Below are 23712 nucleotides of genomic sequence, written 5' to 3' on the forward strand. Positions count from 1 at the left end.
TGTTCTTTATGGGGCAGCTCAAAGGGCCGCGAAGATGCCAACCCCACGGCCTAGTGTCAGTTGGGAAACATTCAAGTGTTTCAAATATTTTTTAACAGCTTTCCCCCGACACTTGTATACACACTTTGCCTCGGAAAATGTCTTCATTGCGCTTTAATGAAATACGTAAAAGAAAACGGCGGGTTGACGGCGGGTTTGAGGGGATTCCCCGCTTGCTCTTCCTATTTGCACTTTAAATTGCGCACAAAAGTATGCTCGAGCCTTCATAATAAAGACAATTTATGTGCCGCTTACCTTTTCGTTCCTTTTAGCAAACATTTCTCTGTCAGAACTTTGCGATTAAGTAATTCCAAAAGTTGTTTGTTCAAAATTACTCAAGTTCATGGAATGTGTTTGCTAGTAATATTTTAAATTGAGCGACACTGTCATTTGATATATTCGGGCCATGAGCCCTGTGTCTTTGCCCAAACTTTCAGCAGACTTGCCTGAAGTAAGGTTCATCCCGCCGCAAAGAGACATCAATCAACTTGAGCATCAATCATCTCGAAGTTCCGCCAGCAGAAGGTGAGTGACGAATGCCGTCGAGATGGCTGCCTGGATTGCTAGGTGTCAACAGCGGAAATTCTATTTAGATGACATAATTGTTTAAAGTGTTACTAAGCAAATGCAAGTGTTTCACTTTGATTTCAGTATTTCTCATTCCCAAAAATGTTATGATCACTGTGTACTGACCTGTATAGCCTTAGGTAAAACTCAACTCTGTTACTGTATATTTATTAATTCTTTATATATCCCTATATACTTTTTGTTTAATATGAAAATGCAGTTTTTTATAATTTATTTTGTAAAGCCCCCGAACGGTGAGCTTTCCAGAACCGGGGGCCTTCTGTTTTCCGCGTACGTGAGCCATAGAAGTGGTGCTCTTCGCCTGGAGCCCATGGCCCTATGGACACGTACAACTACCAGGAGCACCTGATGGGAGCTGGGAGCTGCCCACGGCGAAATCCAGATAAGGTTGCATCCATATTCAGGAACTCCTCGCTGACCGCCAGCAGCTTTCCGATGTGCCCAACCAACACCTGTTTTTTTAGTGTCATGGTAGAGAGAACTGGCACCTGTTCTATTCTTACGAATCCAATTCTCATACTGTTGCGTATTTATAAATCAGGTAAATTCTTAATAATTCTATTCAATTGGTTCGCTTTTTTTACATCATTAAATGTCTACTCATTTCAATGGATTTTCTTGCTTGGCAATTTGATTTTAGCATTTAATAAATCTTAGATGTCCGGGTCAGAGATCGAAACCGCAGCGGATTTCCTAGCCACACCATTAAGGCTCATGCTGGCGGAAACGGAAGTAGAAATGTATTTCACCGCCGGACTGCTGCCTTCAGCGCTGAAGCCACGCCTCCTGGTGGTCCACAAGAGTACGCTGCTGGAGCACTTGAATAGTTTGAATAGCGGTTACGCCTACTGCATCATCGCGGGGCAATGGCAGGTCGCAATGATGCAGCAACGACGGATGTACCGCCCACGACTTCGTCAGCGAAATCCGCCATTCGATAGGAACTTCTACTAATTTATAATCTGCACTTTGAATACGTTGGTCACTGGATGCGAAAGACTATACAAACATATATACGTGTTTAGATTATTGTGCCGAAATGAACATAGCTTGTAACTCGTTGTGAGAATAAGGACCTAATGGTGCTTGCATTGATTGAGGATATCCTGAAAAACTTCACTCAGCCTCAGGGATGGAGCATCCATATTTGAGCGTAACTCATTTGGCTTAACTTTTGTCTGGAGAACTTCTCGAAGTAAATCGAAAGGAGGCAATGGAGAGTCGATGGGCAATTGAAAACATATCGACGACTGGGTAAATAGAAAATTCAATTTGAAACGATTGCTTACTAGATAACGAAAGCCTGCCTGACTGCCTGCCACTCTGTCGGCTATACACTTTTGGGTTAGCCTTCAGCAGAACTTTCCACAGACAATCCACATAGCATACGCTGCTCGTCCTCATTCCCATCCTGTCGGATTCCTCCGAAAACCAAGCGCACCCAATCCCAGCCCACGGTTCCTGCCCACTCAGCAAGTTGGCCACAAACAAACTTCCTGTATCGATGGTAACACTCACGTACCTTTATCGCCCAGCCCCCGGGCCAATATCTAAGTGAAAACACAGATCAACAGTACGACAATCAGCAGTGAAACAGGCCCAGACCCCACAGACGCACATCCGCAGTCAGGAACGTATTCCCATTCCCACTTCCACTTCCACTGCCACCGCCACATCCACATTCACTCCGTTTCCAATCCCAAAACTCTCACCTGCAACGTAGGCAACATCAGAGAAGGCAAAGGCAAAGACAAGGCCGAAAGCCCCAAGGCATCTGCACCGGGGAAAACCCAGATCTCCCAAACTAAATTGTAGGAATACAATTGAATTTAGGTGTGGTAGACAAACAGCTTGACCTCGTAACTGAATTAAAAAGAGGTCCTAAAGATTAGTTCAATTGTTTGAAATCGTTTATTTAGATGGAAAGAGATTTCTGTACTGCACACTATTATAAACATCAATACTAATAACTATTCTTTATTTTAAAACAATTTTGAACTTATTGAAATGTGCAATCTTTTCTTTAATACTCAAGTAATGCATAGGCTTTTCTCGCATTTTTCTTAGTGTGCTCACCATACTCCTACACAAAATGGCAGGCAGGTTACAAATTGTATGCTCCATCTCGTCGCTGCCTTTTCCTCTTTGAAACCCAACCGCCCCACATCCTTGGGGCACTTTGATTGGTTGGAGGCGTCTTAGCCCCTTCCCTTGTTCTTGCACGTATTACGGCCAGTTGCATTTCTTGGATTGCATTTAAGCAACATTTATGCATTTTTAATGTGACAGCTGAAATGATGAGACGGCAGCCTAGGTTTCCAATTCCGCCCTTCGCTTCTTTCTGCTGACAGCGTGTGTGTGGACTTGTACAATGTACATTCACCTGCCCCAGTATCCCGCACCATTTGACCCCATGGCTTATGCATTTTGCAGTGTCAAGAAAGTTTCACTCTCGTTTCACTGAGGCCAACAAAACCGACAATTCCAGTAAATCATTAGATAATGTGCCGGGGATTTGCGTGGGCTCAGCACATCATGCATGATATATTGGATGGATCATGCATATTTTTCGGCAAGAAAACTAGCCCAGAAAGGCAGTTGAAATATTCCTTTAGAAAACTATAAATACATTTGTGTAGTGGCTTAGTTGTCCTGAAGTGTCCTCATAGAACTAAATTTAATTGAAAATCGTTTAGAAATTATAAAAATGCTCTGGCCAGTCAGCAGCTGCTTTTGCACCATTTGGATTACCATAAACTGGCAGCCAATACCCACCATCTAGCACCAATAATGGGCCACATTGGGCCACATCCAAATGAGAGCCCGACCACAATTGACTGCCAACTAGGCGCGCGCATAATCATTGCAATTTTGTATGATTTCCATGCCCTGGTCTGCCCTGCCCTGCCCTGCCTCATTCGACCGCACCGCACCCGCGACTCAATCGTCGCACTCGAATGGCAAATGCCACGCGGCGACCGCAAAAAGCAACGGACGTACTTACGTCCTGTATCGACACTGGCTTTTCCCGGGACCAAAATCCTTACTCCGCTGCCTGTAAGTATGCAATGCTTTTCGTACCCAGCACTCGACCAAATCGGGCCTATATCATATATGAAATCTCTTTTCAAATGCAACTATATTGACACAGTTAAAACCTATATTCTGATACCGATTAGAGTCTCCTGCAGATGGTTTTTTATTTCATGCAGATATGAAAAAGTTCTATTGTGGCCATTTTTAGTAGTAGTTCTGGTAACTTCTATGGACAACCTGTTATCGGCAACGTCTAAATAATACTCATTTGATATTTGTTTGTTGCGCTAACAGTGTACTCTATGGATTACTGGGTATTCCAGGATCAGGCACTCGACCATAAAGTTGCTTGGTCGTTGTGAAATGGAAACAGGAGCAACAAGCAACAGCAGCAGCAGCAGCAGCGGCAACTGCAAGTGCAACGTTGGTGTTTATTAGCATGATTAACCCCGCCGCATTGCCGCACAAATTGCGAACGCATTGAATTTAGGTCAGCGGGCGGATAATGAGGGGGGTCGACATCGGATTGGGGGCGTGTTGGCAACGATGATGGGCGGTGGGAGGTGGAAAATGTCAGAGCATCTTGTAATTTGATTTCGCCGTCATCCTGGCAATCGGCGACGCTGTTTGTTGGCTGTTTGTGAGTGGGCTGTTGGTTATTGGCCTGACATTTTCCTGATTGCAATGGCCAACAAAGGATGGCCAGTGGAGCACCAATTTGAGTGGCTCAAAGAAATGTATACCTCAAATGTTAAAGCCTCGAGCCTAATTAGATTTCTCGATGCACTTAACAAATAGAGAGAGACAAAGACAGAGAGAGAGAGAGCGACGCAGGGAGTCATGCATTCGGGCTGAAAACAAAAAGCCAAAAGGCTTGTCACACTTGGGTTGTTTCGTTTCATTTCCGGTTAACCACAACCGGCGTAATAAGCGGCACTTCCGCTCCGGAATGGTCTTGAACTGTTTTGTTTTCTGCGCTACCATTGTTGGTCCTGCAGATCCTGTTTTTATTGTGAGTCAAATTTTGGTTCTAGGCAGAAGACAGGAGCTTGAGCATCGCCAGGATGCTTTCACTTCCGCCCTCCTTCAATAGGCACATACAGAAAAACCTATCGTCATATTAAGTTAAATTATTTATATTTTTTATTAGTTGGTTACTATATATAACTGAAGCCGCAATAGGTCAAAAGAAGTATGATAAGAACATCGTGTTTTGATATGTTCAGTTTTAAACTAACTTCTTCTATGAATTCGAAAATAAAAATTCATTTGATGACCAAATCATATGGTATTTTCTCGCTCTGCGCAAGTTTTCGTTCTCAGTGGTTTCTGGGCTTTGCATCTGAATGGCATTTTTGTGGGCCAGTTCTTTATAGCCCCCTGCGTGCCATGCAAAATGGAGGAGCCAAAAGCTGGAGCTGAATTTTTATTTGCATTTTACTCGATGGCTGCAAGGAGCCATTGTTGCTGTAATTGCCTGTGTAGGACATGGCACTTGGCTAGCCAAAATGAAAGGAGCACGCCTCCGGCAGCAGTGCGTTTGTTTGTTTGTCGAGAGCAACAACTGTCCCAGAATTGTGGGTTGTTAACTGAATTCACCTCCATTTGCCAGCTGCCGGCACCGAGTGCATAAAACAGTCTAATTGTTGACATAATTAACCTGCCCATCGGAGCAGTCAATGTGGTGCAGCATCTGCTGTGTATTTCTCCTTTCATTAACATTTCGCACATCGCCTTTCGAATTTCGAGAGCAGCCCAAGCACGTAAATAATGTGCGATTTCAGTGTAATTGCGTTGCAAGTTTGCGGCAACAATGTGGCATGCTCCCGAGGACTCCGTCCGGAAATGCAGGCGCACTTGAGCAGCACTTCATCCCATCCACCAACCACCATCAGTCTAGCTGCGTTATAATGGACCCACTACCCAAACATATGTTGCACAATCATTTTATTTGCACGAATTAAGCGACTCTTGTCGTGAATTGCGCACAGTGAGTGGAAATAAAAATCGCCAGATAAAACATAAGAAATTCCAGTGACTTGATGACCAAGTGTAATACCAATTGAGAATTTGTAATTGTGTGCTGTTTTGCTTTTTAGAAAAAATTACACATTCTGGGAATCGAAATATTTTAGTATTGTCTTACCTAATTAAGGTGCACATTCACGTCTTCATACAAATAAGACCAACAAATTTCCTTGGTATAGATATTGAAAATTTTGGTAGACTGAGTTTCAAAAATTCCAAAGAACACCAGCTTAATATACGCATTTCTGTGGTCTTCGAGTTTGGTTTGAAAAGTGCTTCCATTCCTCGACGAATTAATTTTACCCACTGTCTCCATCCAGCAGGATGTCTGCCTGGGTTTCTCCTGTGGTTGCAATGCGGTTGTGCATTTGTGCGTGCTGCCGCTGCTGCATTAGCATTCATGTGCGTGTGTGCCATCCGGCAGGTGCAAAAGTGAGAAATTGGAAAAGTCTGTGAAGACCTAAGGTCCCGGCCCAAAAAAAAACCCACCGAGCCAAGCGATGGTTATGGCCCAAACTGATGACAACGTCGGGGTTAACTGGCAATAATGGCACGCAGCCATTCTGTCGTTTCAGCCATCTCGGAAAGCCGCCGATAAACCGCTTGGGAAATTGTTAAAAAGCGATGGTCTGACTTCGAGGCCTTGCGTGTGGATATGCCACATTCATCTACATTTTCCTATAATGTTTGGTCAGGTATTTCGAAAATTTTTTAAAACTATGGCGAGCAAAAATACGTCATATCTACAACTTGATTTGAACTGCGATCAGTTGTCAACGACATTTCCGTCTATTAAATTGAGTTTGTTGCAGAGCCTGTTTGTTACCAAATTAGAATAGCTATCCGTTGATAGCTAAATTTGTACCCTTAAACGTTTTTTCAATGGAGGGTAAGTGGAAATCCAATGCAACAGGATTTTTTTATTGTATAATTTCAAAGGTTTGATTTCTATGTAGATTGTGATTAATTTATGTCTGCTTGCTAAGTGACAGGAAAGCAACAACCTTATGGTGCAAATTGTGCTGTTTTCAGCCTTTTACTCTACAGGGCTAGATTCCTTAAATGTTTTCCAAAAGCCATCAAGCACTGCAAAACAATTTTTACCTACCTCTGTTATCGACACCAATGACAAACCACTTTATGCCCCATCTCCTCTTTTGCCCATTGAAGCTATTAGACCCGCACAAAAATCCCCCAACTGGGTCAAAGTTCGGGGGGCAGTCAGTCAGTAAGGCAGGCCGAATAACAGCGAAATAGAATGAAAAGATTGAAACATTGAAAAATACGAAATACGGAAAGTCGTCTAGACATGTGCTAAATGAAATCAAACATCGCACACCGATTCCGCAGCGTACCGTCGACGGTTTAGACATATTGATTTTATATCATCATCGATGGGGGGGATATATTCGAATTCCATTAAGGCACTCGGTGCGTGCTACGATGCGTGTGCTGCGGTGGCTGTCACGGTTCGACAGTCCGCCAATTTTAGTATTTTCGGCACAACATTCAGTCTTTCACCGACTTTCCTCCAATATGCGTGCCCAAAGACCAAATGCCCAGGAGCGCGAAAAACTGCGTCGCCAGCGATCCGAAACTAGGCTCGTTGTCGCCGGTTGCAATGATTTAGGTTCTAGATTTTCCGATTTCAAAATTCAAGTCACTAATATCGAAATACGTCCCTTTTGCAGGTTTCGAGTATGTGGTCAATCCTCCAGTGTGGCCGACGGTCGGATTTCTCAGGAAAATCCATCGGGACTCGAGCGGAGACTTCTGTAGGGACAGCTACACCAAAAATATTCCGACGGTCGCTCCTAATACATATGATGTACCCAGACCAATGGGATTTAAGGTAGGATATATTTCAAATTTAATTTATTATAATAGTTAGAAATAATTTAAGCGCAGCAAATAAAACATTGTATTATTACAGTACCCGTCAAAGGCAGGATTTTCTGCCTTGGCCAACAAGATGCCACGACTACCAGTCTATCGAGAACTGGGATATCCCCCAATTGGATCCTACGCTACCGATTTTCCAGGAACTCAATACTACTTCACTTTCAACAAGCAAATTGTGCGGGAACAAAAATGGGTGACACCCGGGTAAGAATCCTGCAGCGGTTTTAAAGAATGAACGCAATCGAATGCTCTTTCATTTGGGGGCGTTTTTCAATTGTATTTTCCAGCCCGTCAACCTATACGCACCACCTCAAATATCCGGACTGGGACGTGGAGACAGCTTTCGGATCCAAGCGCATCATCTGGCCATCGGTAGCAGTATTTTGCAGTCCCCAAAACATTGTCAAATGCTCGACATGTGGCGAAAAGCCAGTGGGTGACTATTTTCACAACTTTAGCAATGACGCGGACATGTGCCGACAATGCATGCATGTCGAGATGGCGGCGATCAAGAAGTGCAATCTCCAGGTGACGGAGCGGTACAGTCGGCAGCAGAAAATCAAGCAATTCGTACCGGCCAGATACTGCGGATTTTTCCACGATCACAACCAAACTACGGCCACAATTGAACGGGATTCGCGGAAAGTGTTGCGCCAAAAGATACGCGTGGAAAATTACTTATATCGGCTGAATGCAAAGATAGAATAGAGCTAAATATCCATGTATATTGCTTTAATACATATTATATTAATTAATAAAAAGCGTATATATTACAATTGAAATGAATGTGTTTTTATTGGGTTTTCAGCTCGAATTCAATTAAGGCAATACATTTACAATAACACCGTAGGAAACTATAGACAAGTTTTATCTTTGTTTAGCGCACTAATTCTACGAATATTATTCTTTGTTTTCCTCACAGCGGATGCCTGCTGTGGCTATACGGAACATTTTAATCGCATTTCCGCCACTCGGTTTCCTCCATCCTCCCCTGTGTATTCCCACTTCCGGTCGAGCTGGAGGATTTAGCAACCCACATAAGTCGAAACAGGAACGGTGGCACAGACAGCAACGTCCTTGGCCACAATGCAACAATGGCTGCTGCCCATTGGCAGCCATAACGAACATTATGGCATGGCCGCCATGTCAATGCAGAATGGGATTGCGCCGTTTGCTTGTTTTGCATTTGGCCAGCAGCAAACTGGCCACGCCTCGGGCCAAGAGTTGGTTTTGGCCAACTTTTGGCCATTCCGCACACGCGTTAAATTCCAAATGCGAGTCAGGTGCTCTTTCACCTGGAAAGGGTTGAGCAGCAGGCTGTTACCGGATAGAAAGTTTTGCACGTGGTACTCCCACATTACCATGACACTTCCTGGCTTACGATTTCGGACACATATCATCAGCATCTATTTAAAATGCATGTGCAAACTTAAGACGGTTCTTTAAATTGAAATTTATACTGACAAATACGCACTTCTTTATTCTTTTTCAACTCCATTAGAATTTCATCAACAAATGAAGATAAATGCAAATCTTAGGATTAATCTTCAAAACTTATAAATTCAACACACCTAGATATAGTTTTTATTTATTCACTAGAAATAAAATATGTTCTAGTGGCACCACCAACTAAAAATGATTTAACAAAAGCAATGAATTGTAAAGTGCAATTAAATATTGACAAAACTGCAGACAAATGACGAATTGATGCACAAGCTAGAAAACCATCGCCTCATCAGTTTTTCCCAAATGTTCAAAGCTTGAGGAATTTGTGCAATCAGAAAGTCTGTTGAAGGAAAATATTTCTGTTTCATGTCCTGGCAAACCACTGAACGTAGATCGATTGCCAAACAAAAAAGAACAGCCACTGTGATATAAATTGTGAGAGTTTCGAACTACATCATCAGCAACCGTTCCCTTCTTTTTGTACAATTTTCAATTTTCGCACTGAGGTGACACAAATGCGTGCCACAAATGACAAATCGTTGGAATTGGCCGTGCAACCAAAAAGAACAGCCACTGTGATATAGGAGTTTTTCAATAATATATCAGCAGCAGAAGTTCCCTGGGGTTAAAAACGGCATGGTTATTCGTGTGCGAAAAAAAAAAGTAAATTAAATAATGATGTAAAATGCCTTTAGGTACAAAAAGAACAGCCACTGTGATATAGATACGGTATATAAACTTACAGCACAGCAACTATTCCCTCTACTTTAAAGGCTGTGATTAAGTTTAGTAAGCTGCCAACTTGGCTTTCATTTTCCTTGATGAATTGTGGACTTTTAACATGCGATATAAAGGAAAATCACTGTGATATGTTGGGAACAACTCATATCACAACGATCGTTCCTTTTAGCGAATGGCCCGATGAATTTGGTGATAACTTAACTTGATTTCTTGACTTGTGGTGCTGCTAATGCCACAACGAACTTCAATGGTTGTCTAGCTTTATGATCGGAAAAGTCACCTAAGGCTGGACGACCAAAGAAACTAATTGCAACCGCCACAGAATATTTGAAGTTTCACTTGCAACTTCACTGAGCATGTTGAATATTTTAAAATTATAGCACGAGTGTTCGGTCTAGTCACTTCGCTTGATCGAAACCTTTCTTTGGAAAAAGAGACCATACCGACATTCGCCATTCAATTTTAAAACTGGAGTGCCCAATATCACTTACTCTTGCTTTTTGGATTGTTGATTTGAAGTAGCGACGATGTGGCCAGGATCTTGAGACACACTTTGCCCAGTGATGTGAGATTGGAACATAACTGCACAAGATGCATCCCAGGATCGGGACCTTTGGTGGTTCACAATTAGCTGGTCGTCGTTTCGGGATTATAGGACAAACTTTACCCAGTGCTGGCTTGGAAATTGGCAAAACCGAACAAGGTTTGTCGTATAATTGCTGTTCCAAACTTTAAGACTTGCTTTGCACTACTAGATCCTCACACTTTGAAGATGCGTTGGTAACTGATGACTTCCTTGCCAGCGGATAGATCTTTTATACCCGCTTTCTTGGCCTATAAACACCTACCTGTGGGTGGCGGGCGTTGTTACCTGGAAGGGTCGGGGCTGTTCCGCGAATTCGCGTCCCGGATCGCGACGACCTTAGTGAAAATTTTGCAACTTAATCCGTGGCCATAAACGGATTAATGCTACTCGGTTTCGGGGAAAAACGCGCAGCTGTGTCGCGCATAATTTTCGCAGAACTGCAATTAGGTTAGGCCCAGAAAGGACACGGGATGGCAGATCACCGTCGGGTTACTTTTGGTAGTTAACGTGAAGTGTGTTCCCCGTGTCGTCCCACGAAATCCTAGGTATCACGCAGGATCAGTCAAGAAATTTTCACTACCTTAAACTGTATAGGTTGCGACTGTACATGATATACTTAAAATCCTTGAGATATTAATGGCTCTTGAACAAACCACCTGTTGAAATTGTAGTAACTCCTTTACTGTACAAATTCAATGGAATGACACCCATATATATATTAAGAACTTTTATATGCTAAAATATATATTTATAATACACACCGTAAATGTCGAAGTTTCTTTGTAATTAAAGTCATTATGGGCTAGTGTTAAAAACACTTATTTTCTACATTCGTATAGTTGAATCACACTATAAAAGGATAAACAATATAAGACCACACAGAAAACTATGCATTGGTACGGAATCCTCCAAGGATTCCTCCTGGCAATAACATCGATATTCGTGAGTTCGTCGAGCCACCAACTGCACCACCTATGTATATTATTATCCATTAGATTTTATGGGTACAAGGAGTCGTTGGCTTGCCACTGGCTACACCCGATCTGGAGTCACTTCCGATCGTCACGGCAGAGAATGTTCCGGTGGAGAGGGCTCCAAGGCAAGTCAAACCAGATACGTCGACTTTCGATATTTTCAAGGAGGATCGAACCTCCAATAACCAAATGCAGCAGAAATCCGACGGCTTTAGAGTGTTCGGAAAGAAACTACAGGACAATTATCACCGTAGAACTGGCTACAATGAAACTAATGCGCCACCAGTTACTGTGACCAGAAGAAGCACTACTGCTCCTAAGAAAATCCATAAAAGTGGTATACGACTATTTGCTTCTCCACAAGAACCACCTCCGCCTGAAGCTGCGGCGCCAGCTGATGGAGCTCCACCAGCGGCAGGAGGAGCTGGAGGAGGTGCCGGCGGAGGAAAAGGTGGTGAACCACCCAAAGAACTGACCGTCAGTGTTCAAGCATTCGTTACTAACCAATATGGGGAGAAGGAGTACAATGCTTGGGGCGTCACTTTTGGTAAACATTTCTTTGACACCCGTTTCGTCGCTAGGCATGAAATGCCTCGGATGACTGTGAATCCGAAACCGCCCCGTAATTACTATCCAAAAATGGAGAATCTGACCACAGTCTGCTTGAACAGATCGACCATCTACAACGAGATTAAGGTCGAGAAGTGGCTGATGCGCCACGTCTACAGCATAAAGAAGAAAGTGCGCCCCTTCTTTTTCTCCCTGCGCCAGCAGCTCTACGAGAAAGGGGATTCGGAGCAGTGCCACAATGAGTCCTACACTGACTGGTTGGAGTACCAGGAGTGCGCCATTAGACGCAACCAGCGCATGGAGTACTTCATCCCCAAGTATCCGCAACACCAACTTGCCATTAACTAAATGCATCCACATCTGTCTTGGACTCACTCAATGTGTTTAAATTCCAGTTAAATTCATGATCAATCTTCATACGATATCAAGTGATTTTCCTTTTCATTAAAATGTAAATTCAAAAATTTTATTGATTAATGGTTGGTGATATAAATATATTTTATTTTCTTAATACACAACGTCGATGAATTTCAGCTTTTTCGGAACAAACATCCTTCATTAATCATTAGCAAAAAAGTAAATTTTCCATAATTCTTTTGGTGCAGTTCATATAATAGTAATTTAATAATAGGCAATAGTTCCCAACCTTCTCATTGCTTATATTTTTTTTTCCAAACATATTATCCATTACCCATTTCCAATAAATAAGTTAAACATTGATACTTTGGTGTTTTTAGCTTTCGCTTTCATTTTTCTGGTTTATTTGGTAAAATTAAATCAATATCTTCATTTCATTTATATGTTTTTGTTATTACCTTTTTTCAGATATCATTTCTTAGAAAAACGAACATAATTGTTTCAAATTTTCAGCGTTGTACAACTAGAAGAAGAAGAAAACAAATATTGAAAACAAGATGAAAAATTAAAAAGAATCTTCTTAGTTTGTAAGTAGTTTTCAAAGCGAATCTTCTCCAGGATCTTGTCAGTCCGATGCTGTCAATCATCCATCCATCTTTATCCACATCCTCCTCTCCACACTTCTCTCTTCTACGCACTCCTCAAACCAGCTGTGGGGAAGTAAAAAAGATGTACAACAATATTATTAAGACAAATGTTAGAGAAATGCTTTCTCTGCCGCTAAAAAAACGCCTCAAGTCATGATGTTTTCTTGTCTTAACGGCGATTGTTGATCTCCGAATGCCAATTTCAATTTGACGATAGGGCGATGTTAGTTGGTTGAACGAATAATGTTTAACACATGTTTGTAGAAGGTGTATGATAGAAACCTGCAATGAATGGAAAACCGAATTAGATACTTTCAGTGGCCATTAATTCAAAATTAGTCTCACCGTTTTGTATAAAATATTGTGGGCTTCATGTATGTTCAGGCATCAATGCCGAGGAAATCAATAGGGAGATAATAACTATGATAACTAATCCTTAAATGGTATGTTTAATAACTTTTTACACTGCAAAGACATTATAAAAGCATCAAAACGGTTATTGGAATATATATATAATCGTAGTTTACATTAATATAAAAATCTACAAGTAAATAACAAAAGTATGAAAACAAAACATTCCCATTGTTTTATACAACCAAAGTGGAAAGAATTAAAATCAAATCAGGAAGAAATCTTTTTAACAATACCTTCAACATTCGACTTTACACATAATTTCAGATGAGAACATGTGTAAAATCAGAGAGAACCGAAATATCTGTCCTAAAACAATTTTCTCAGCTTGTCTATTAAAAATTAATTTGATCTATATCTCTTTGTATTAAAACCCAATACAAACCTCAGCAAAGATTTCTTTAATTTAATTCAGTAAACTGAGGAAAGCTAGATAGCCTAGTCTCATTTTTCCAAACCGAAATATAAATAAATAACCGAAATAAAATCAAATGTACATAATTGTTTTACATTTATTTTTTCAGAAATTGCTTCTTGGATATTGAACCAAGCAAGGTTTGTTTCTCATAATTTTTTTCAGAGTCCTATAGCCTAAAATGTTTGACCAAACGAATTTCACTGTAGATAATTTGGAAAATAAAAATACGAAAAATGTTCTGTTTTTTCTTTTTTAAAAAGTTTATTTTCATCATCGTTTATTGAGCTTAGTCTCGGGCTAGGTAAATTGAATTTTTAAAACTTAAAACATTAGAGGCATGTTTTTGTTAGATTGTTTCCACATTGGCGGAATACTGGTTATAGAATACGTAATAGTAAGTAGATAGGCAACTTAAGAGTACAGAAACAGTCTCGTGTCAAAGGAAGTTGGGGAAAATGAATGAGAGTACGATAACAAGGATAAACATTTAGGCAACTTACAAGAAATTGTCGGTGCCGGTGGTGCGGCACTCGTAGCTACTGGAACCGATGTTGCTGGTGACGCCGATGTAGCTGTTATTCTGACCGCTTTTTGTTGCTGTTGTGTTTGGTTGTTAGGTGTCAAAAGTGGTTGATTGTTGTCCTCGTCATCATCATCAATGTAGTACGTTTTGTTGTAGTGGCTGCCGCCGCCACCGCCGTTGTTGTTGTGGGTGCTATGCTGGGTGTAGTTGCTGTGAGCAATGTTGCTGCTACTGATCATGGTTGTTGATGTTGCCGTTTGCTGCTTGCGCTTATGTCCGGTAATGCTTAGAGCAGCCGATAGACTGGAAGCGGCATGCAGAATCGAGCGTTGGTTGAAAATGCTGTTAGAGGCGGCTGCCGCAGCCGCGTTGTTGTTCTTTCGGAACTTCTGATGATGATGATGGTGAGCTGGTGGCTGTGGCGGCGCTGGCGGTGGCTGCTGATGTGGCGGATGCGGATGTAGCGTTGGCGGTTGTCACGAACATGCCACCTCCGTTGTGGTTGTGTTGCTGTTGGCATTGCCATTGTTGTGAGGCTGTGACGGTTCCTGCTCCACAACGTCCAACTCGGAGCCGTTCTTGCCAGAGGTCTTAAAGCTTGGTGCACTTAATTGCGCCGTTGTGGGCGTGGTGGGCGTCCCTGCCCCCATATCGCTGGAGGCATTCGAGTTCTCCTCTGTCAGCTAAACATATAAAGATTCGACTAATTAATACGTTCTACATTTATATCTTTTTATTCCACTAACCGAATCGCTGAGTCTCTGTATCTTGGCTCCGCTATCCCGACCGCGATTTCCACTTGATGGCTGCTGGCCTGGGGGCAGTGGATCCTGCGATTGGGCCAGTTCCGTAGAAAGTCGTTTGCGGTTGGCCAATAGCGTGTTATTAAAATTATTGTGACTTTCCATTGACTTGCGCTCACGCTTTAGGAAGTCAGAGTCTAAATAAAGCGACAGCTGCTTGCGCTTCACATGGCGGGCATCAATGGTCATACCTTCCTTAAGCATTTTGATGTTAACCTGCAAGATTAAATAAATAATAAGCAACTGAATATACATTAGTTTATGTTTTTTACTTACGCCGTGCATCATCACATGCTCCGTAAAGTTTTGTATGCTCTCGGTGAGGTCCACGTTAAGGTTCTCCGATCGCTCGAATTCCAAGCCTATAAACCACATGGAGCAGAAGGGTGCCGATGTCACAGCAGACTGGTTACCCTGAGACTGCTTCAGGTCGTCTTCATTTCCACTATTGTTTTGTGAGTTGTTGGCACTTTGGCCCTTCTTAAACTCAAAACACTTGGGATTGACATGGGCCAGTGCAATATGGGGATTTCGCTCCAAGTTGCCAATTAGCAGACGCACCTTTGACTCAACAAGGCCGCACCACTCTAAATGATCGTCAGCCGTCTGCGAGTTGACTAACAACACGATAAAGTGGCGGTATCTGTAGAAAAAGCTAGGCGCCTCAAACAAACGCTCCCACGGAATGCGACCGAGCATGATTTCATCCGTGATGTTCATGCCGCGATTGAACTCGGTCAATATGACCTTCTTGGTGGATTCGGACACATTAAATGTGGAATTCTGTTGTGGGTATGCGGGCGTAATAATGGGCATCAGATGATACCGATCCGAGGCATTGACTCGCGGATCCCAGACCTAGAATAGGAAAATCTATTAGAGAACCTGACTATTAGGATAAGTTTTTCTGACTTACTTGAAATCTTAGATTAACGTTGTCCGGGTGCTTGAGCAGCACTGGGTTAGGCCACTTCCAGCGCGAAAAGACCAAGAAAAACTTATGCACCAGTGTGGCAGCTGCAGCGTTGGGATACAGCTGGCAGGTTCTGGCCACCAACATGGCCCAGGTCACACCACCGAAATAACCCAATGAATTAGAGTAGATTCCGTGCTCTAAGGGAGGATATGAGAACAATTAGAATTGAATTTAAAAGAATTTTATATCTTAACACTTACTCTTTGCCCACAATTTGATAGTGCGCAGTGCCAGGCGAAAATTTTCAATATTGGGCACCAGGGCCAGGATCTCGTCCGTCACACGGCAGCCGTTGAGACTGCGCACCGAACGGTGATCCAGATTCCGCAGTAAGTTATCATCCCGTAGATCAAAGTCATCGGGTATTTCTTTTAGGGACAGACGGGCAAACAGCAAATCGATTTCGATGCCATCAAAGTTCATTTTGATGACGGGCACAAAGGCCTCTTCCACCGAGCGGCACTCTGTTACCTCTGGCTGCTTCTTGAGCACCTCAAAGAAGCTCTGAAAGTAGTCGGTGCGCTCAATATTCCGCGGAGCAACACATAAGGCATCTATATCGGCACCCTTGTGATGGACACCCAATCGATACGAGCCGAATGTGTAGATCTTGCCGCCAAGCTTCTCGGCGGCTGACTCTGGCATATTCTTGCTGACAGAGATCTCCTTGACCCACTGCTTGACCAGTGTGTTGAGCTTGGCCAGGATCTCCATACGGTGGTTCAGCTCGTCCTGGCTCTCAAAGACGTTGTACGGCTCCAGTGAGCCACGGAGCTCATCAGTGCGCTGGAGATCCTCAGGCCGCGGCTCGGCCAGACTGATAGCCGAGGTCATGCCCAGTTGCTTGGCGGGCGGTCCGCCCGAGGTAGAATTTCCATTGTGCTGATGGTGCTGGCGATGTGTTGGTTCGGAATTCCACATGCTGTCTGTCTGCTTTCGTCTCAGCTTAAAGTTATGTCCTGTAAATTGGAAATTAAACGGATATTAGCTTATCCTTTAGGAATCGCTATATTCGATTTACTCACCTATCTAGGCTTAAAATATGTGGTATTATATTTAAGTTTACTCTCCAAGAAGACAAAATGGAATCATATATATGCGACACCTCCTCTTGTGGCTCTGTTTAAGAAACTGCGCTTAATAAAATGCTGGAAAAGAAAAGAATACATTTAGTATGAAGGTTACTTTTACATTACCTTACTTTAAGGTTTGGTTTCAAAATTTGTAAGGAATTTCGTATTGAAATTGAATAGGTTATTTGGTTCGGATTGTGATAATCTCAAAGATTGCGAAATATTTGGGTTTCTTAAAGTGAGAATTAAAGTACGGCATTTCCAAAACTGATGACGACGCGGTTTTTTAAAAAGTGAATAACCTAATATTTGAACTAAATATTTGTGGGATACACATTCATCACGTGATAAGGGCTACATATATACAGCAGTTACTTCAAAATTGAAATTACCTTTTTCTTACTGTGTAGCAAAACAGTTGATTGACAATTACAATTTACTTTCGCGCTGAGTAAATGCAAATTGTAATGTGCGATAAGATATTTCTGATAGCGCCGTTATATACAAAAAACATAACAATGAATTTCGCACAGCAGCTGGGCACACTGGTTCGCTGGATAGCCTTTTGGGCATATAAACAAATGCGTAAAAGAAATTGGCAGATAAAATCGCGGTAGGAGTGGGTTGCCGTAGTTGTTGCTTGTAGCTGAATAATTGTGACAATGACAAACATAAACAAAGAAAGCGAATATTTATGCGCCTGCACCACCCCCCTCTCGACAAACGACAATCCGCCCACACAGGTAAACGGTACTCTCACGCACACCCACACACAGGCACGCGCCGTATACATACACACACGAGGGGAAAAGTTTTCTCTGCTTGTTTTTGCTTACCTGCGCTTATTCTTCAGATTCTTGGCCTGTTTTTGTTGTTCCTGTGCCGCCGCTTCAAACAATATCTGAGGGTGTGTGTGTGTGGCGTGTCGTGCTGTTTCTCCGCTGCATTCGTGAGTGGTGCATATGTATGTATGTTTGTTAGAACTTTTGGCAGGAGAGTGTATCCCATTCATGTGCTGTTGTCGCTCCGGCTTTTACTCTTTTCGCACGTTCGTCTTCTTCGCTTTTTTGCCGCACTCTTCACACATCTTTTTTCGTTTCTTTTTCCGTTCCCGTTCCACCTCCTTCCACTTCTGCTTAACGGACAGAAACTCTCGCGTTTTATGCTACGTGACGCACACGCACACACCGATATAAAAATGCCAGTACTTGCCAAAACGCAAACACAAACACTTTCCGCCCACTTTTGCTTCGTTCCGGAGGCGACGGGGGCAAACTGATAACACGACGGGATCGACGCTGTGGCGTTTAGTGGGCGGCAAACATATTTTACTAACTTTTAGGCCCCTGCGCGTTCTAGCAATAATTAAAATGTGTGGCAATCGATTGGATGCTTGTGGCAATCGTTATCGTTTCTTGCGGCGCATAGAGATGTGCCAATGGGAGTAGCTAGGGATGGGAACATTTTCATGCTCTCTGCTTACGTATGCCTATTGTGAATGGGCATTTTTAAGAATCTTAAAACATGAATTATATCAAATTGGCTTTAAGTATACCGTGTATGAACACCATTTTATTTCATCAATATCTTGCAGATTAGTTTCGCAACTAATTAAAGTGAGAACCATCTGCACGCGAACCGCCTTAAGTAAAATAAGCTGAGGGCAATTGGATTTACGATCGGTTCTTTTACAGTTGGGTCCTAATCTGACCATCTGCTTATTTGAAATCTGCGGCAGATGTCACATTTTTGCACCTTTAGTGTAGGTAAATTCAAAACCCAATTTTCTTACCTGTAATTGAAAACCCATTTCAAACGGGGATTTTAAGTAAGTTTGGGTTTTATATGACGGGTCTTACCAGGTACCAATTTACCATTAAGACATTTAGATTGTATCACTAATGGTTTTTAAAAAATCAATGCTGTCTTTCTGCTAATATATTCTTGTAAATAATATTAAATACAGTAAAGTAAAAAAAGAGTGTTCTTTATATATGTACATATCGTGTTTTAAATTTAAAGTTCATCCACAACATATTTTAAAATAGTATTTCGTGTTAAAATAACCGTTATAAACATTAAGGGTATTCCCCGTGGATATTGCCTATCTGGCAGCTCCATCAAACAGCTGTTTGCTATCGACTTTACAAAAATAAAAATCGTTTTTTTTGCAATAACGCATCGATTCTGTTTACTTGCGAGAAATATGCAAAATAGCCATAGAAAAGTGCCACAAAATGTAACAAACACCTAGCTGCAGACCCAAGATGATACCCTGGATGCGGGAGAAGTTCAACGAGAAACGGGCCAAGTGGTTGGCGCGTAGCAAGCGCAGCGGTGGTTCTCCGGCTGACGAAAGCCCTCGGAGCAGCAGTCATAGCCACAGCCAGCGGACAGACGCCAGCGATGCGGAGAGCCTGAGCGGATCCTCTTTGAATGTCCACACGGCGGAGTCTGAAACGCAGACGGATGGCGGGATATCCGCTTCCAATTCGCGGCCTCTTGTGGGCGGGGGCAGTTGCGTCCTAAGGACTCCATCGCCCGCTCGCCGACGTCGCATTCACCTGGAGCTACAGCTGCAGCGACGAGAGGAACGTGCAGAGCATCAGAAGGCGGTGCCACAGGACTCGCCAACGCCCACTCACCAACAGCAGGCTAATGCGTAAGTTATCAAACCGAACGAATATGCTCAAGTTTTACAAAGTGCTCACACGAAACAAATATTTGTCTTTCGAAATTCTCCGTTGGTTTATCACTACCCATCCAACTAAAACAAACTATGCAAAAACTGCGCAGTTTGTTTCTCAGGTTAGTAATGCTAGAGATATTATGCTTCCTATCAATTAAGCCCATTCTTTTTGGAAATCATTTAGGAAATCAGCCCATACAAATCGACCAGGTAGCTCTACTTCTGGTGAGGCAGACGATGCCAGCAGGCCAGGTGAATCTATCCTGGTGCGGGTGATCTGCCCCAGCTCTCGGGTTCTTATCTTTAAAACGGACGTTAATAAACGCCTAAACGAGCTGAAGAGTGAGGTGATTCTGGAACTGAGCGACGATCCCGACTCCATCCAGCTATTTGCCCCAGATGTGCGGCATCTTAATCCGCGATACCGTCTCTACCGGGCGGAATATTTCGGCGGCGAGCTTAACGAGGGCGACACGCTGGCCCAGCTAAAAGTTCGCAACAATGAAACTTTTATACTGTCACCCCGACGCAATACTCTGCCGCAGACTGTTTCCCGGATTCGTGAGGTTCCTGGCCCAAATGAGCAGCTGGTGGAGAGCGCCACCCGATACGTGCCCATCAATTGCAACCAGCTGCCCACCATCGATATTAATGAAATCTTTCAGCAGTCGAATGTGAGTACAATCCTTGGCTACTTCTTTGATTATTCTAATACTATTCCGTTTCCAGATCCAATACGATGTGCGAAAGGTTTTGATCTCTTTGGCTCAAGCTTCTGCGGCGGTTATAGGAGCTGGGCCCTATGCTCCACGCCTGATAGCTATGCTAAAGCAACGTTTGATCAATCGCCGAAATCAGCAAGCGGATACGCTGCAATGCCTCGTGGACATGGGCTTCAAGCGGGAGCTAGCCGCATTTGCCTTGAAAGCACACAATGGCATATACTCGACCACGATGGAGTGGCTAATACAGAACCAAAACGAGGAAAACCCACAGGAGCCGCCGGGCATGAACATGCAGCACAGTCTATCTTCCATCTCACCCTCCACGATTGTCACCAATAATGTAAGTAGTAATTAAATCATCGCTTATGATTACATGACAGCCGTTTTCTTTTAAAGGAAACCATTGAAAACACTGCTGCCTTGATTGAGATTGTACGAATCTACAGCCACCGGGATTCACCTCCCAGCGATGAGATTGTGGAATCGCTTACAGAAATGGGCTTCGAGGAGACGGCAGTGCTCGCGGCGCTGAAGAAAACTGGCAACAACAAGGCGTCCGCGTGCGAATGGTTGTGCGACAATCGATCGGGTAGCGTTATTGAACTGCGTGAAGGCTTGGCGCCCGATTCGCCCATCCTAAAGGTGATCCTGGAAATGCCACAAGTCCAGATGACCCTAAGCAATCCAAAGACTTTTTTGGGTAGGTCCATCTGATTTAGATAGAAACAGTTGAAATCGAAACTAATTGCATATACGTTTACAGCATTTCTTGGCATCCTGGAAAACGAACATGCGATACGCGTGTGGCGTGGCGACAACGACACAACCTCGGTCATCACACATATCCTGCAAAAGTACCATGAGGAGAAGCATGTGCTTGGCATCAATCAGTTCTATACGAACCGCTGGTGAAAGATGCCGCTAAGTGGCTTTACTATGAGATTAACCAAATTATATTTATACATATACATACACACACCCGAAGTGCATGGCTGTAGCTTGGTCCATTTTGGGGCTCTAATTATACATTGTGTATGTGCCCATATGTAAAGAGTATTTTTGTAGCCAAAAACCATAAGTGTAAACTGCACAAAGCCAAAGATGCAATCGCTTCGCCAAGAGCACGCGTCTGCACTCTACAAACGCTTACCGATCAGTACGAATTGCATTTTATACATATACATATATACATAAATATAAATTGTAACTAGATCTAGCCAGGCCTTCATCCTACAATTGTATTAGGTTAAACAATAATAACTCTATTCATCTAGTTTGCTAGCTCATCTTCAGCCGAATCTCGCACTACATTTAGAAAATGTCACATACTACATCCCACAGAAACATCCCATCAGTTTATAAGCGATCGTACTTGTGGTGATTTCAGTGCGTTGTAATCCCAGGTTGTCAAACCATCAACTTGAACTCAAAGTATTATTTTGTAAACCAAATATTCAAATTTGCATAGTTTTAACAAAATGCAAATAAATCAATTAGTTTTTGATACAAAACCAAACAATTAACGTTTCTTTTTTTTCCAGATTGTGTCGGTACTAAGGTGTAAGTTGTAACTTTTTATATAGTTCGTAAGATTAAATTGTTTGATGCACGATTGTTGAATAAGGTTTTCAATGACAGTCGTCCTCGTCTAGCTAATAGTTATTTTGTGTTTATTCTTGGACTTCTTCTTAAGCCAACAGTTAGCCAGTAGTTCCCAAATTTGGGGGATTCTTTGTGTTTATAGCAACTAGATAAGTTAACAACGCATGACTCAAGCTCCTTTGAGTTCACCACGGCGTATGAGTAATATTTACAGACACTTTTAACCAAAATGAATCATCAGTGATAAGTTGGTGGGTACTCATTCGCAATTTAGAGCATATGTAAAGCTAAACATTTTCCATTAGTCTTTCTAGTAATTTGTACAAATGGAATTGCTTTGTTGGCAGAGCAATTTGGATCTCTGCTGAATTATTTTGCTATTGCGCTTTTAATGTACAATTACAATTAATTTTCCATGCGGCCGCACATTTTTCATTTCATTATTCCAGCTGCAACATGAGAGTAAACAAAAACAGTGAACCAAAACTATTCTATTCAATTGTTGCACTCTTTTTTCCACATATAATTCATTGTTTTCAGCCTGGATGGGGAAAATAGTTGGATACATTTTAATTTATGTTAAGCGCGTTTATTAAGTGGTTGTTGCAGTGGTTGTGTATCCATGAATAAACTTTTCCTATCTGGTGACTTTTAATTAATATTTGCGCGCAATATTTTGGTTGTTTGGGATATAAATGTGGGCAAAGAGCAAATTATTTATGGTCAGCTCGTGTTTTTATTAAATGTTTGTGGTTGCATGTTGCATCTGCAACAAAAGCAAAGCCCAGCGGATGCGTACAAAGTATCTGCAAGCTTCGCCTAATGGCCCTTGGCGATTGCCATGCAAATCTATCTCTAAAAATTGATGACGCATGCAGCGGGCGAGGATGGAAATATACTATAATAAATCATCTGGACCCCTGCAAAGCGGTCTCTGTTAATGCACCGAGAAAAATTCTATACATCGACGAAAAAATAGCTCCTATAGGTTTAAAAATTAGCCATCTGTGATAGCTAAGTAAGTTTGACAAAGGTATGAAACATGAAATCAGTATCATCTCGTGGGTTTAAAGTTATATCTTAAAACTCCGATGGAAAATAGATACCCCATTTTTTTCGGGTGCACGTTTGGTGATTGCTCCTAAAAGTGGCCAGGGCAAATGAGTTTTTGATATTATCTTTTATCAAAAGACGAAATGCATTGACAAGGACGACGAGCGATGAACATCGCCCAGCTAATCCTCCCCGGCAGCAAAATGCCCCCGCTCCGAGTTGCCTATAAAAAAACATCCAAGCTCCATCTGGAGTTTTCCGAGGGTAGAATGGGTGGGTGTGTGTGTTATTGAAGAGTCGTGTGGCTTTGGCAATTTCCGCTGCATATTTGCAGGCGCCGCAAATTTATGAACAGCTTTACATTGACGATATCACACCATCCCACCCACAGAATGCGAAACAATGCTGGGAATCGGATTGGCGATGGGAATAGGAAAGACATCCGGCCAAATTCCGCAATTTGTATGAAAATGAAAATGTTTTGTCATTTCGCATTCAATGATTTAAAATTCCTGTCGCATGCGT

The 23712-nt window shown here is 42.4% G+C and overlaps 4 protein-coding genes across 4 annotated transcripts; 3 read left to right on the top strand and 1 right to left on the bottom strand.

The window, feature by feature from the left end:
• The first annotated feature begins 6425 nt into the window (after positions 1 to 6425).
• On the top strand, positions 6426 to 8375 carry LOC6735286. Its single transcript, XM_002082218.4, has 4 exons — positions 6426 to 6580; positions 7383 to 7543; positions 7625 to 7797; positions 7881 to 8375. The coding sequence occupies exons 1-4, from the start codon at positions 6574 to 6576 to the stop codon at positions 8299 to 8301; spliced, it is 762 nt and encodes a 253-aa protein (XP_002082254.1). The 5' UTR covers positions 6426 to 6573; the 3' UTR covers positions 8302 to 8375.
• A 2772-nt stretch (positions 8376 to 11147) lies between these two features.
• LOC6735295 lies at positions 11148 to 12386 on the top strand. Its single transcript, XM_002082219.4, has 2 exons — positions 11148 to 11308; positions 11362 to 12386. Exons 1-2 carry the CDS (start codon positions 11255 to 11257, stop codon positions 12256 to 12258), a joined length of 951 nt encoding a protein of 316 aa, XP_002082255.1. The 5' UTR covers positions 11148 to 11254; the 3' UTR covers positions 12259 to 12386.
• Positions 12387 to 12633: 247 nt separating this feature from the next.
• LOC6735296 (poly(A) polymerase beta) lies at positions 12634 to 18559 on the bottom strand. The gene is given in 9 exon segments (XM_016181516.3): positions 12634 to 13196; positions 13260 to 13379; positions 14244 to 14949; positions 15013 to 15285; positions 15346 to 15927; positions 15986 to 16182; positions 16246 to 17004; positions 17071 to 17193; positions 17955 to 18559. Coding segments are annotated over 6 exon segments (2484 nt in total). The 5' UTR covers positions 16967 to 17004; positions 17071 to 17193; positions 17955 to 18559; the 3' UTR covers positions 12634 to 13196; positions 13260 to 13374.
• A 703-nt stretch (positions 18560 to 19262) lies between these two features.
• LOC6735297 (ubiquitin-associated domain-containing protein 1) lies at positions 19263 to 22048 on the top strand. The gene is made up of 6 exons (XM_002082221.4): positions 19263 to 19780; positions 19915 to 19926; positions 19992 to 20481; positions 20537 to 20872; positions 20929 to 21232; positions 21296 to 22048. The coding sequence occupies exons 1-6, from the start codon at positions 19386 to 19388 to the stop codon at positions 21442 to 21444; spliced, it is 1686 nt and encodes a 561-aa protein (XP_002082257.2). The 5' UTR covers positions 19263 to 19385; the 3' UTR covers positions 21445 to 22048.
• Positions 22049 to 23712: the final 1664 nt, after the last annotated feature.

This window comes from Drosophila simulans, chromosome 2R (assembly GCF_016746395.2).
Source record: "Drosophila simulans strain w501 chromosome 2R, Prin_Dsim_3.1, whole genome shotgun sequence".
NCBI classification, from domain to species: domain Eukaryota; kingdom Metazoa; phylum Arthropoda; class Insecta; order Diptera; family Drosophilidae; genus Drosophila; species Drosophila simulans.